The 15,182-nt window shown below is 39.3% G+C and overlaps 2 protein-coding genes across 3 annotated transcripts; both read right to left on the bottom strand.

Moving 5' to 3' along the window:
* Positions 1-3,769, bottom strand: LOC146372443 (interferon-induced protein 44-like). The gene is made up of 7 exons (XM_084953465.1): positions 3,259-3,769; positions 2,412-2,460; positions 1,904-2,099; positions 1,668-1,820; positions 1,397-1,568; positions 588-688; positions 1-480 (listed from the first exon to the last, which is right to left on the bottom strand). The coding sequence occupies exons 1-7, from the start codon at positions 3,728-3,730 to the stop codon at positions 286-288; spliced, it is 1,338 nt and encodes a 445-aa protein (XP_084809591.1). The 5' UTR covers positions 3,731-3,769; the 3' UTR covers positions 1-285.
* A 3,687-nt stretch (positions 3,770-7,456) lies between these two features.
* Positions 7,457-13,087, bottom strand: ifi44g (interferon induced protein 44g). 2 transcript variants are annotated; one of them, XM_084953982.1, is made up of 9 exons: positions 12,601-13,087; positions 11,812-12,002; positions 10,861-10,923; positions 10,530-10,575; positions 10,213-10,408; positions 9,857-10,009; positions 8,949-9,123; positions 8,245-8,345; positions 7,457-7,942 (listed from the first exon to the last, which is right to left on the bottom strand). In XM_084953982.1, exons 1-9 carry the CDS (start codon positions 12,627-12,629, stop codon positions 7,742-7,744), a joined length of 1,155 nt encoding a protein of 384 aa, XP_084810108.1. In that variant the 5' UTR covers positions 12,630-13,087; the 3' UTR covers positions 7,457-7,741. The 2 variants fall into 2 exon arrangements, with proteins under 2 accessions (XP_084810108.1, XP_084810109.1); XM_084953983.1 differs by lacking the exon at positions 10,861-10,923 and having other exon boundaries at positions 12,601-13,083.
* Between the last annotated feature and the right edge of the window lie 2,095 nt (positions 13,088-15,182).

A 15,182-nucleotide genomic window follows, 5' to 3' on the forward strand; every position in this document is an offset into this window, starting at 1 on the left:
TTATTTTCTGTTGCTGAGCTCAATTAAAATTAAGAACCAGTTCACCAAAATTTTGAAGGGAGAAACTGGATGTTCACAGACAAAGTACAGATACTATATCTCCCAATACCCACAATGTAAGAAGGCTTCTAATTTGTAGTTTAGCTTCTAATTTCTACCTTTCAAGTAACCCAGTTAATACAGGGAACTAGTACTAGTAGGATCACCTGCAGGTACATGATTGAATCATTTGAAAGGAAATGTCATCAGCTGCTCAGACTATTACATCATCTCCTCAGTCTTCTCCTAGTCTTTGGTTTGCATGTTACTCATTCGGTCACTGAGCTCATCGAAGTAATTATCAACAAAGCGAAGCATCTGGATGACAGCGCTGAGCAACAGGATGTCACAATTCATGTCCAACTCCAGCTCCTCGCTGTAGTTCTTCACCGGAACAACACAGGACAACGGCACCCCGAGCCGAGAGCCGACCTCCTGCATCTGTATGACAGAACACAGGGGGGAAAGTATTACTACCCTCATATAAAACGTTTATTATTAAAAAATAAATTAAAAAAAGCAGTTTAAAAAAAGTAAAAAATGCTTACCACATCTTTAATGTAGCCACTCTTATAAATGTTTCTCACATCCTCTTTCACCAGTGGACAGGCTTCATCTACTTTAGTGAGGAGGACCAGCTGAGGAATACCTGGAAACAAAATGAGCAGGAAGATCACTTTGACATAATGATTTCTATTGGATTGTTATTGGAATATCCAAATTCTTTGAGTTGTTTAAGATATGAAATGAAGTTGAAAATTGCTGTCATGGTTCCAGCTCACTTGTGCAGAGTTCTGTCGTGTTGTGAATTTTCCTAGTTTAGTTAATCATGTTTGTAGTTACAAGTTCCCTGTTTAAATTCGTTTCCTTTGGTGTCCAGTCTGTCTTAGTCTTGTCTGTGCATCCTCCCTAGAGTCCCCTGTATGTAGTCAGTCTTGTCTCCCTGTCTGTGTGTGAAATCTGCATCTTTGTATTCTGTACTTTCCATCTTATTGTGCCAGTCACTCTTCTTCTCTTACATTTAGTTACTTCCTGTCTCCTGACATACCCTTCCTCCTGTGTTATTTTCCTTTTTGATTACTTTGTACTTTTGCAATCAGTCTCAATAAAGGCTTGTTTTCCATTAAGCTTATTTCTGCCTGTCTACAATTCATGCATGGCTGTTAAACTGGTCCACCTATAGCTTTTTTTTTTGTTAAAAAGGGAAAAAATGTCCAATTTCAACACATAATATACTAATTTGCACAGATAAAAACTGATTTTCAGTGATTTTTACATTATTGCATTTTTGTCTTCATTTGTTTTACACATAAACTGTCTAATCCCCCAAAGATATGACAAAACCTCAGGCACTGACCTATTAGGTTGACCTTTCTGCGGATAGCATCAAGCTTGTCCTCCAGCCCTGTGGGCATGATGGAGACCTTGGAAGCATCAATAACATAGGCCACACAGTGGATCTTGTCCTTGAGTCCAGGAGATGTGCGATAGCCGTGGGCCTCAGGATGCAGAGGAGCTGAAGGGTTGAACTAAATGACACATTTGAGGAGAAACAGAGACACAGTTTGAGTCGACTGCTGACAAATCAGTGTTTCATACATTCAGTGTCCCGTGATGTACTGTAGCACCTGATAACAGTCTGGCAGGTGACCTTTGAGGATGCTGCTGAGGTCATCAATGTCAAGCCCCGCCCCTTTGGTCTCCTCCAGTCCCATGGTATCACACAAGATTATTGGCAGAGGTTTCCCTTCACGTCCAGCTTTCACAGAGTAGGAGCGAAACTGTTTACAGTACAATGAGAATGAGTGGCAGACCACTGAAATCAGTCACAATAAGTGGAAATCATCAGACAGCAGACACAGACCTGTGTGGTGAGGCTGGTGGAGGAGGAGCCAGATATGGCCTGGCTGGTGACGTGGCCTCTGAATACAGAGTTGACAGAGTTAAAGAAGCTGGACTTTCCAGCTCCGACTGGTCCAATGAGCAAAACCCGAGGCTGGGTCACAGAGCTGACTGTGGGTTTGTAGATTTTAATGCTCTCAATCAGCTCTGTCCTCTTCCTGTACAAAACAAGGACATGAATAATGCTAACATTGTGAATGTGAAGAAATTTTGAATGTAACAGTAATGCTTAGTGTAAAGCCAAAACAAAACATGGTAACAGGGCAAACAGTATTGCATAGTATTTTGCAGGAATGCCACCTTAAATACTTTGTAGAGTATGACATTCAAATATAGCTTGTTTGTCATTAAGTGTGGATAATGTAACTGCATTCAGTTCAAAAATAGATTATTGCTTTTCCCCCGATCAAACTCTTTAAAATATGTTGTGCATAAAGCATCAGGCAGGATTTTGGCTCCATCAGACTTACTTAGATTCCCAGGTTACAGTCCTCCATGGCCTCTCAAGTTCAGTGCTTTCTTAAAGATAAAAGAGAAATGATACAGTAATGTTATTGAATTTAATAAAGACATTAAATTCAACTCTCTAGATCTGCAGATACATACTGGGCCAATCCCAAGCCTTCATTTTGCTTTGAGTCATTTAGACATGGAGTTGCTGTTTTTTTCCCTGCTAACCTAAATATGCTTGAGCTTCATGGCATGAGCTGATGACTGGCATTCTCTTTCAGGATTTTCTGGTAGGGAGCTGAACTTGTGGTTCCATCAATTATGAAAACAGTACCGGTCTTGAAGTAAAAGCAGCAAAAGCATTCCTACACCATCACATTGCCACCACCATGTTTGACTGGTTTCATGTTCTTATTATGAAATGCTGTGTTAGTTTTATGTCAGGTGTAACGGGACTCAAACCTTCAAAAAAGTTCACTTTTTGTATTGCCAGTTGACAAAATAGTTTCCCAAACGTCTTGTGGCTCATCAAGCTGTCAATTTAAAAAATATATATATATATTTTATTTTATTTTATTGTGGATAATGGCTCTCACCGTGGTTCACTCAAGTCCCCAAACTTTAGATGTCACTGACTTTGTTTCTCAAGTTTCTTTATTGTTTTGTGATGTTTTGCTTTTTGAGATCTTTTAGCTTACTTCATTTTTTCAGACATCTTTAAATTAAGTGATTTCATTATTCAGCAGTTCTGTTAGTAATCATGCTTGGGTGTTGGCATATTGTAGTATTTGTACTGTGATATATCAAATTTATCAACACTTATCTGCAACAGCTAAATGACTACATGATGCCTTATGTTACACTTACCCTCCACTTGGTAGACTTCACACTCAGTCAGGTTGAGATCATTGCCATGCATCTCTGCAGCAGGGAAGTTGTAATAATTTCCTGGATTGCTGTACGTTACTGCTTGGCTTCCATTGACAAGAACCAGTGTTTCTCCAAAATAAGGCCCATTGTTAGCCATCATTCTCACTGCATATGTAGGACTAGTAACTGGATATTTGATGAGGTTTTCACCATCAAATGTAAAAAGAAAAGCCTGATCATCATTCACGTACTGTCCAGACTGACTAAAAGGTTGTTCGGTGTAGCCTCCAAACACAAAACCAGAGTTGTTGTAGCCCACAGACACAGTGGGAGAGCGGTTGTCACATCTTTGGTGAAATGCTGCACCGGTGAAGCCGTGGATGCTGGCCTTGTACAGCAGCTTTAGTTTGACTCTTCCCAGCTGAGCGCAGATTGTTCTCTGCTGGCTTTGTGTTAGTCTGGGGTTCATTTTGGACTCTTGGTTGTTTGAGCGTAGTAAAGAAAGTGACTGAATCTGTGGAATCAATCACAAAAAGACAAACAGATGTTTTCATGAGCTCTCCTTGGTGATTTCCATCAATTAGATGGATGCACCGGTCCAACACACTGTTGTTTACTTTAAACCCATCACAGTACAGAAATATAGAAATATATAGCAAACTAACCTGCATACCTTGCACTAACCTGCAGAGGATTTTCATGTAACCTTTAAATAACACAGTCTACATCAGTTTGTCTCTTTCTATTCTTTCCCTGTGAAGTACAGCAGCTGCACCTTTACCTAGCAAAACACGGTGAGACTATTTGGTGTTTGAAGGCTCAGTGACAGAAAATAATAACTCCTCTTAAACCAAAACTAAGGAGCCCTATTTGAAAATGGAAGGAGCAGAGAGTCCAGATATTTGTTTAAAAATGTAGGGAGCAAAATTAAAAGGTTGTCAGAAAAAAACTCCTCAAGTAAAATTCTACTTAAGTAGCTACATTTAAAAACAATATACATCATTATTTTCCTTTTTTATTGCCTTCAGATGTTTGTTTCTAGAAAGAACCAAATCTAAATGTATGTTGCTACTTTGGTCTCAACAGAAAAAAATGAGTTAACGTAACGATGTCATAAGTTTCATTTCCAGACAGACTGGCATAAGGATGAGCACATTTTGTTCTCCCACTTCATCAGGAATCCTTTAACACATTTGCAGTGGTTGCTTTTAGAATAATGCCTACATTTCACTATATAAATAGAATTGAATTTGTGACTTTAGCGGTGGCTACTACTCTACTCCTACTCTACGCAACTACATCAGTATAATTACTATCCCGAAAGGAAAACTTTAGTTAATAAAAATCTTACAGGCACAATTTTAAGTTAAATTCATTAAGCTCTTTAACATTTCTGCTTTTACCTCCTGTTCCAGACGGACGAGAGAATGTGAGCAGGGATCGCGGTCCTTGTTGTAAACACACGGAGGACTACAGACAGGTGTGCCAAGGTAGTTATTCCAGGTGTTGTGCCAAACACCAGCAGAGTTTGTTACCCGTGCGTCGGGAGCGCGCACTGGGCACGGAGCGCAGACGAGGACGTTTAGCCTGATAACAGGACAATCACGTCTGTGTGTCATAAAAACTTTAACACTCAGCACGTTCTCAACAAGTGAACTGATCTGATAGAATCTGCTCTGCCCAAATAGGGGAAGGCTGTAGGCCGACTTTGTGCAAGACTGGGGCAGAAAGACTTAAAAAGACTATGATCAATCGCAGTAACTAATTATAATCTAATATAATCTTAAATATACAGTAAATATACAATAAAGTTATTATTGTGTTTTAGCTACAGAAGTATTTTAGAAGAATAAAACAATTGTTTTCATTGGTGCTCTTTTGTACCCAGCAGAAACAACTTTGGTGCAACAATCAGAGCATAGTATTTCTAGGACGTCTGGAAACGAACACGAAGGCGTTTACTTGTTGAGGATGTGGTATATTGAGTGTCAAAGTTTATATGGATCCTCTTATCAGACAAAACGTCCCATCCCGTCGATACCATGTGTATGGAAGCCCGTTTCCGCCACAAAAAAAGGATCCATAACTCGAAATTTCAAGTTATTTTCTCGAAATATTGAAAAAAGTAACTCAAAATTTCGAGTTATGTTTCTCCAAATTTTGAGTTACGTTTCTCAAAATTTGGAGTTCGTAAGTCGAACTTTCGAGTTAATAAGTCGAAATTTCAAGAAAATAACTCGAAATTTTGAGTTATGGATACTTGTGTTTTTTTCAGTGGCGGAAAAGGGCTTCCATACACGTGAGAATGATAAATGTACAATTTTCTGTTGTAACCTGCAAACTGTTATGTGACGGCTGTGTGCAGACAGGAATAGGACCCAAGGTGCAGACTCCGGAGACAAACGTGAACTCAAAAACAGCTTTAATGTTAAACTCAAATATAACATGACTGGAAAAAATCAAAATAAACTTAAACCGGAGGACTGACAGAACACACACAGCTAGGTAAACGGTAGATCGCGACACAGACACAAAGAAACACAGGGCTTAAATACACAGAGGGAGCAATCAGGGAATGGGTAACAGGAGGGAAACACAGCTGGGGCAAATCAGAACTGACGAGACAAGGAAGCGTAAACTGAACACACTGAGATGAGACAGAGACCTTCAAAGTAAAACAGGAAACACAAAACACAGACTGAACAAAAGACAAAGACTCACATGCAGGCACTACAGAGGGAACAGAGACGTGGGACCAGGGCAAACACAGACACTGACTGGACACGGGGATATAGCAACTAAGGATACACAGAGACGCGAACTAGACAAGGGGATATAACTGACAGGGGAGACAGAGCGACTAGAGAAGACAGAGACATAAACCAAAAGACAGAACTCTAACAAAGAAACCAAAGACTAGAATTTATAAATAATAATAAACTCAAAAACCCTGGGTCAACGACCCAGGCATCCTAACACAAACTGAACAGTAATGTAACGACCCTTTCTCACAAAAGAAAACGTTTGGGTCGCACTCCCCGCCCAATGCGCGCACCCGGAGCGACTTTGGCACCACTTTCGAAAAAAATGAAACTGAAAGTGTCCAACTAGAAAAGCTCCTAGAATAAAACCCGGTGTCTGATGTTTTTATTTCATTTCCTTTCAGTTCAAGACAAATACAACATAAGTTGTTAGTTAAACTCATAGAAGACACACCTTTTTCATTAATTTTTATCTTCTTGGCACCCGTGCGTCATGATCCGAGTGAGAATGTTAAACTTTATCGCTGTTTCCGTTTGATGTCTGCACTTGGATCCACTTCCACGTAAGCTCCTGTTACACGGTGCTCCAAGCAAACCGTGTTCACTTCTGAACATTTATATTCATAATAACATGAACAGGAGGAAATGAACGTTAGAGACATTTGATCTTAATTGCTTCTCCCAAAATAATAAGGATCACTTTAAGAGTATGAGATCAGAAACAAACTGATCTGTGCATCGTCACATGCTGCAGTTTTCCAGCTTCTTCTCAAGAATGACCCATCTTACTGGTTCTTCAGCTATTAAATTAAAAAGACGGTTCATTAAAAAATATATGCAATATAAACTAGCACACATAATAATAGTAATACGGATAAACTAAGGAGCTTGGAAAGAAAAGTGTCTAGACTTCTTTAAGTTGCTTGAAGACGTTTCACCTCTCATTTGAGAAGCTTCTTCAGTTCTAGGGTCAAATAGTGGAGAGTCCTAGATTTAAGCCCTGTAGGAGTATCTCCCCGAGAGGGACAAAAGCTCATTGTGAAACCTAGCCCCACCCTATCATGTGCTTTCATGCTTTCAAGCAACTTAAAGAAGTCCAGATGCTTTTCTTTCCAAGCTCCTTAGACTACGATGACATGGATGACTGAGAACTTTCACAGACATAATAATGATAAAGGAACTCTGCACAGCATTAATGCCACAGCGGTCAAAGAAATCAGTCCAGTTTCAAAGCCTGTTCAAAATGCAAAGACAAATCTTCCACTTTAACCTTTCTTATGGAGGACAGAAGGCTGTACACTGGGCGATAGCACATGTGTAACCTTAAGTCTCTAGAGAGGGTGTGAACCACATTTTATTTTTAATTTAATAATAAAATGGTGAAAAAGTTTCAATTTTTTTCCTGTCAAAGGGAAAAAACTACAAAACATTGGTGAATGTAAAACGTTTTAATAAAAAAGCCCAAAGACTGGTTAAAAATATATCAGTCTCACAAACAGAATGTAAAGCGTAGAATCATAGTTTTATCACTTAGAAACAAAACAAGATTGTTTAAGGTTCCTATGTGTAGCATTTTGATGTGCTTTACACGTTTTGTTTTTTTTTTGAAATGTCAAAAACAACAGAAACACAAGTTTTTGTAACAAATGAAAACTCTCTTCTCTAACTCATTGAAACAGGAACAGTTAAATGATGCTCCTAATCTAAATGCTCAGAAATCAGAGATCCAGGACTGTCTTGAGCTCTTTGTTCTGTGGTGCATTGTCCTGGAAATACAGGTCAGCATACTGCAGGATGTGATCAACAGCACTGAGAAGCAGCACATCTGTGTTTACATCCAGGTCCAGCTCTGACGAGTAGTTTTTCACTGGAACGATGTAGGAGGTGGACATGCCCAACAGAGCGGCGGCTTTACCCATCTGCAAACACACAGACACATGTACACCTCCAGTGTTTAGTATCTTCAGCTGATTAAGAACAACACCAAACACAATCAGCATCTCCTTAAGATGATCATCTCAGTGTGATCTGTGAGGAAAGTTGTTCTAACGTCACACTGACTGTAAACTCTTGTTGTTTATATTCAGAAAATCAAACAAAGTCAAATCTTTTCAAGCTGTACATTTACATTGCTGTTTGCAGGATTTATCCTATTCTGGTTTGTGGAGCAGTTACAGTATATGAACATTTCTTGAACTGTATTTGATTTGTTTTAACTTACCACATCCTGAATTGTGCGGCTCTCATAAACACCAGTGACATCTTTGGCTGTTTGCAAACAAACTTGGTCCACGTGGGTGAGCAGCGCCACCTGGTGAACACCTAAAGAACAGAAACACACTGTTGTGATGAAGACTTGCAAAGACAATGCAAATCCTTTAAAGATGGCACTCAGTTCATTTGTTCTAGAGATAAACATTTGCTCAGCTTTCTTTGTTGTCCTTCTGACCTGATGCAGCGTTCACCATCGTCCTTATACTTTTTCACTAACTCATCTACATAAGGTGTTTTAAAGCGCCGCAGCGTTTTATCTCGAAACAACATCCGTAATCTCCACATTTTGACTTTTTTCTTGAAATTCAGGCTTTATTCTCAAAATGATCAATAACAATCTGCTCTTAATGTAGCTCTAATACTCTGTTGTACTGGACTCTATTTAAAAAAAACACACAAAAAAAGAAGAAAAAAAATCACACAATCTAAAATGATTTCTTCTGTTATTATATGTTCACATAAAACCTGAAACTCATTTAGTTTTAGACGATCGGGCCTAATTCATACAAAGAAAAAAATCACTAACAATGTAGAAAAAAAAGAGTATTAGGAATATTATTAAAGAGCAGCTGCACTGAGGCAAAAGTCAGCTAACTCAAGCAACACAACCTTTAACGTCAGGCTCTGTGTAAACGTGTGTCTGCGGCTCACCCAGGTCACTGATGTGCTTTCTGAGCTGTTTAAATGTGGTGCTCAGGCCTTTGGGGTAAGTTGTGATTTTTGAGGCGTCCACCACAAAGACAACACAGTGGACTTTATCTTTAAGGCTCGGCCTCTTCACGTAGCCCACAGTTTCTGAGGCGGAGACTGGCTGGTCTGGGCTAAACTGGAAGAGAGAAAGTATTTTAAGTTATTAAAAAAGAAAAAGTATTAAAAAGAATTATGCTGTGTGCCTTCATGTACACAATTCTACATGTTGGCACAAACCATAAGGTACAGCTATGGGTGATGGTGATCCCAGTTGTTTTACTAGTCAGAGAAGTTGGGAAACTGATTTGTTGGTTTTTTTTACATCACAGGACTATATGACCAGTCAGCTGATCATCACTGTTCTTTAGTTTACCCTGATGGGAACAAATATTGGGCATTAAAAAGGGTTTGGAGCTGCTGTTGACACTCTGGGTGATTTGACGTTGCTCCTGCTCCTCATTTCCTCTGGTTGCTCCAGCTTTCTTCCACTTAACCTAGCATGCGTTTCTAAAGCCAAGCCTAAATTAGCTGTGGACATTAGCTCTGTGATGGACTAATGATATGTCCTGGGTGAAACCTGGCTCTTTCCCACTCTCAGCATGACAGGATAAAGGAGTTATAGCTGATTCATAGGGAACAAAAAGTGCGCAGCTTCACTGACAAGGACCACAACCTCAAACACGGTTAAATAAAGTTTGATAGTAGATGAATGAAAGATGGATGGGGTGAGCAATGATCTAGGCCTGAGACCACAGTTGGAGTTAGGCCTCACTGAACATCTGAGGCCAATGAGGCAGGGTGACAAACTGAGAATGAGTGAGGCAGGGTGGGGAACTGAAACGAGAACAAACAGGGCAAGGCATGCTTACCTTGTGTCCTTCAGGAACATGGCCTTTAACGACCGACAGGATGTCATGAAGAGTCAGTCCGGTCATCCCGTCTTCACTCATACCCATGGTATCACACAGCACCAGTCCAGTATGATCCTCACCCTTCTTACCCCGAATGTTGAAGGACTGCAGCTGGCACACACAAAAAGGAAGTTAATAGGACAGAAACCTAAAGTTTAGTTTCATTGACATGGATGAAGAGAGGCCTTGTGGATGCTTTCCCTTTTTGAAATGCTTAAATAATCTCATGAAACTATTAGTCTTAAAGGCCAGATGAGGATCTCTGTGTTTATTTTTCCTCTTATTTAAAATACATGCAGATGCTCCTCGTGTACCTTTTTGGTAAAACCGGATGAGAAGGAGCCCACCATGGCCCGGTTGGTGACTCTTCCGTTAAACACAGACTGGACTGAACTGATGAAGCTCGACTTTCCAGAACTGACCGGGCCCAGGAGGAGAACCTGGGCCTGAGGCACCTCCTCACAGCTCCGTCTGTAGGAGGTGATTGTCTCCATCAAGCTTGTCTTTCGCCTGGGTTCAGTGATACATTCAGTGACTCATTGTGTTTGAAAGTTTAAAAATGCACTTACTTGACATCTACTAGTTCCTGCTAGTTGAACAGGAGCTCATTGAACAGCACAACTGTACTCACTCTTCTGTCCAGTCCATGTTTCTCCATGGAGATTCCAACTTCAGTCCTGAAAAAAATGTAAGAATTGCGGTTTGACAAAATATATATATTTTATATATATATATATATATATACATATATATATATATACAAAATATATATAAATACAACATTTGTTGTATTTATATAAAGTTCTAACATTCATCGAGGCTAGGGTTAAAAGCAGTGGCATTCAGTGACTTCAGCAAAGACCCCCCCCCCCCAAAAGAAAAAAATAAAAAATAAAATAAAAAATAATACCAAAAAAACACTTTCCTCCTGTCTTTGAAAATTCGACTAGTATCAAACATACCATTCTGACAGCTTTTTCCTGAACTCTTCCTGGGTGTCCTCCCCTTTGGCCACTCCTTCCTGGCTAAAGAATTGTAAAATTATATTACTACTATAGTTGTTATCTAACTACACTTAGTTAATTTACTATTTGCTGACAATGGTAGAGGATTTTTTCAGACCCATTACTTTAGCAAAAGTAACAATAAAACACAATGAAAACACTTCACTACACATAAAACTGTATTACTAATAACTCACAAAAAATAAGCAAAAATAATTATTCTACAGAAAAATGTAGTTGTTGTCCTTGTCTTTTTTAAAAGAAAGGAAAAAAACACCTTTTAACCAGCTCAGAAACACAGGCCTACATCTTAATTTTAAAAAGTGTATTAAATATATTTATTATATATAAAAATCACCCAGAACCAGTACTTTAGCAAAAGGGCAAGAGACGGGGTACACCCTGACAGGTCCCCTGTCTGTCGCAGGACTAATACCCCATTCAGATTTCAGCAGCTCCGTAATCAAGCAGAGTTCATTCTGCTTCCAGAGATAATAAATAATTGTGACCACAAGATGGCAGTAATGCAAAGAATGAATGGTAACAGGCATTAGAGAAGCTTCATGTCAGAATGATGTTTAAGATGAAAGAAAAAAAACAACTTTGTTATGTTGTAACTGATGTCTGTTTGTAGATTTCACCAGATAAGCACTGCTTGTCTTTCTTGCCCTGATTGAATGCCACTGATTAAAATGACTTTGTAACCAAAAAAAGAAAGAACAAAATGTCCAACTTTATTATCAGAATCACTATTAATGCCTGAGGAAATCATAAATCTCCAAAGCTATTTGCACTTTGTGTAAAGACAGCTTCACAGTAGCGTGGTGAAACACAGGACTTGACATGTTAAAGGTTTCTCATACTTATTTGGGTCTTTGACAAAAGAACTTTGTGTGAAAGGAGGCTCACCCAAGAATGTGAACTGAGGTCTTGGTTCCCTTGTCTCTGAACTATTTGTGACTTCGCTGTTATCATCTCTGGTGAGAGTTGTTGTGCCAAAAGCAGGTTGGACTGAAGTAGTTGGAGCTGCTGTGAGTATTGTCAATCCATTAGAACTTGAGGGTTTGGTTGTACTTGCAGTAACTCCAAAGCTAAAGCCACTAATAAAAAAAGTACACATTAGAAGAAGACCCCTTAACTAATTTAAAGAACAGCATGAAACTTGAAGTTTTTTAGTCTGACATGTTACACTTAAAACACAATATCAGCAACATCAAGACATGAGTCTGAAAAGCAGAAACGAAATAAAACGTTGTGATAGAGTCAGGTTCAGGTGTGTGTGTCACAAGTTAATCTGGCTGTAGGCTATGGCACTTGGCCACAGGTGGCGCTAGTTGGCTCCATTTGAGTGCACAAAGAGGTAAAGTGCACGCTTTAGGTGTGGAGGGAATTGCTCAGAGTAATAAAACGTATATAAAACGAATATAACGAAGACTATCTGTCGTTTTCGACAAACCAGGTAAGTTTTACCTGGTTTCGACATAACACCAGGTAAACTTTGAAGTTTTAAATATTTTTTGTTGAATTTCTAACATTTGTTTGTGCAGCCAGGTCTTTTCCCTTCCTGTTATTTGACGGTATATCACACTGACTGCTATGGGCCACAGTGACAGCACTACAGCTATCACTCATCTTTGCAAGAGTGAATCTTGTCATATTAACTATCAAACTTTGTAATACTAAAAGTTGCGGACTTACCTGTTTTTTTCTTTAACAGACGAGAACATAACTCCTGTGTGTAGATGTAACCAGCAGCTGCAGCTCAGAACAGACCGCAAATGAAAGAGCCACTGCCTTTTCCGCAGAAAAGAAAATGAAACTTAAACTGTCACACAAACACCAGTAATGCGAATCTGAGTGTAACACGCTCGTAGGCGGGGTTTGTTGCGTTGTGGAGTTGGATTGGTACTAATAAAGTTAAAGCTGCAGAAGCAGATGCGCAAGACACAGCAAACAAACGAAATCGCAAGAAGCAAGAAAAGAAGTAGCTTGCTGGCCAAATCTGCCTAGCAACCTAGCTACATTTTCCAAGGCTAAAACAGGCTGTTGTTCCTGCATCATCATAATAAAAACGATCAAACCAACATCAACAAACATCAAGTGACCTAATTTAGCTAATAGCAAACACGATAATCTATTTATTATACTGTTTAAATGAATAAATAAAACACTTAAAATGCTTACCACTTGCTCCAGAAGCGAGTTTTACATAAACAAGAGCACTTTTGTTCTATTTCCCCCACCTTGCAAATCTATGACATCAACAAAACATGATTGGTCCACTGACCAACAGCAAACACATTGTTGTGCACTCTCTCAGTCTGGTACTTTTACTGGCACAGACACACACACACTGTAAGTGCAAAAATAATATCAGATAGCAACAATCAGTAATATATTGAAGCTTTTGAGCAACGTGGACAGTAACTGCAGTCAGAGCTTTGGAAACTTTTAGACCTACATGTATTTAATCTCATGCTACAAACTCACACCGTCTTCTTCATCTACGTTTGCCAAAGTAATGTAAAGACAACAGTAAGCTGGTAAGCAGCAAAAGAGAGAAACTAACTACAGGTTGTTTCCAGTGGACTTATATATAGCCTACCATAAACGCATACTATAACATGAGTGCATACTTTCAATATATAAGCGGTAATAGTCTTTAAGTCCTTTACAAAAACTATTAGGACTGTTATCACTAATTGGTAAAATTACAAAATGCTGGAATATTGTAGGCTTATAGTTTTTTTTAATTTATTATTTATATACAAATCTACATGGCCCTGTGTAAAGTGATCCCCCATATAGCATAAATTAAATGTGGTTTTTGTGGTTTTTGAGTTCAATTTCTTGCACACTTGGGTTCTGCAGCAGGACAATGATCCAAAACGCACCAGCAAGTCAAGCTCTGAATGGCTTAAAAAAAAAAAGTCTTTATTCAGGTCAGGACTTTGACTAAGTCCTGAACTGAATCTGACTGAGATGCTGTGTCACGAATTTGAAAAGGCGATTCCTGCTCGAAACCCTCCAATGTGGCTGAATTACAACAATTCTGCATAAACGAGTCACAAGGCCATGTAGGTTTGGATCTTGTTTCCCCTTAATAATAAACACCTTCATTTAGAAACTGCATTTTGTGTTTATTTGTGCCATCTTTGTTTAATATTTAAGTTTGTTTGATGATCTGAAACATTTAAGTGTGACGAACATACAAAAACAAAGGAAATCAGGAAGGAGGCAAACACTTTTTCACACCACTGTAGACACACAACACTATTTTTGCTCTTTCTGTCACACACACACACACACACACACACACACACACACACACACACACACACACACACACACACACTGTCCAAAGAGACATATGTTAGATTAACTGGTGATTCTTAATTGGCCAGAGATGTGAGTATGAATGTCACTGGTTGTCTGTCTGTGTTAGTGCTGCAATAATAGACTAGTGACCTGACCAGGGTGTGCTTCGGCTCATGACATCTAGATTAGGCTCCAGCACCTCCAGCATGGAAGGATAGATTCATTATGGGTATAGGTGTTGCAAACCCAAAATGTCCACACGCACTTGATTTGCGTGTCTAGCTGATTTGGCTTTAGCCACTGGGCGGAAAAATGAACTTGGGACATCATGTCATCATAATTGGCTGTTTTGCCCTTTTAAAGCACAGCATACCCTCAGCTGATCAGACCCAGGTGTGTCCCATGGTTCATCTTTGGTGGTCAGCTGTTAGCTCAGGTAGTGTTCTTTCTTTTAAGCCACAGCCAGTGACTGCTTTGTTCGATGGTCTTTGACCTCCCAAGGACCTGTCAATTCAACAATGAGGACAGATTGCTGAGAATTCGGCCACAGGATTAGGTCTGGTGTCAGTTTGGAGTTAGCAGTCTAAAAAGGGAAGGTAAGTTTTCTCTCCAGGCCAACAAGCATTCTTTAGACCCTAGCCATGTCCAGCAGGCCTGATCCTAGATGTTGGTCCATAGTTATGTAGACTAACCAGCTAGTGTAATGCTGTTCAGACTTGCTCATTAGCTCTGTGTTGTTATTCCTTGTATCTACTACAGTAGCTTTGCATGATTTAGAGTTCAAAATAATAATTATTTACATTACACTTGACCTTGGTGAAAGCTCCTCACCCACTGACTGAAATTAGCCTTTTAGCTCCCTGCTCTCTCCTCTTCAACAAACTTGCCTCTATTTCATTTGCCCACATAAACAGAAGCTTTGAACAGAAGTTGGGTTTTTGTGGTCACAGCCAGAGCTGTGT

This window comes from Perissodus microlepis, chromosome 15, assembly GCF_051167445.1.
Source record: "Perissodus microlepis isolate ML-2025 ecotype Zambia chromosome 15, ASM5116744v1, whole genome shotgun sequence".
NCBI lineage: Eukaryota > Metazoa > Chordata > Actinopteri > Cichliformes > Cichlidae > Perissodus > Perissodus microlepis.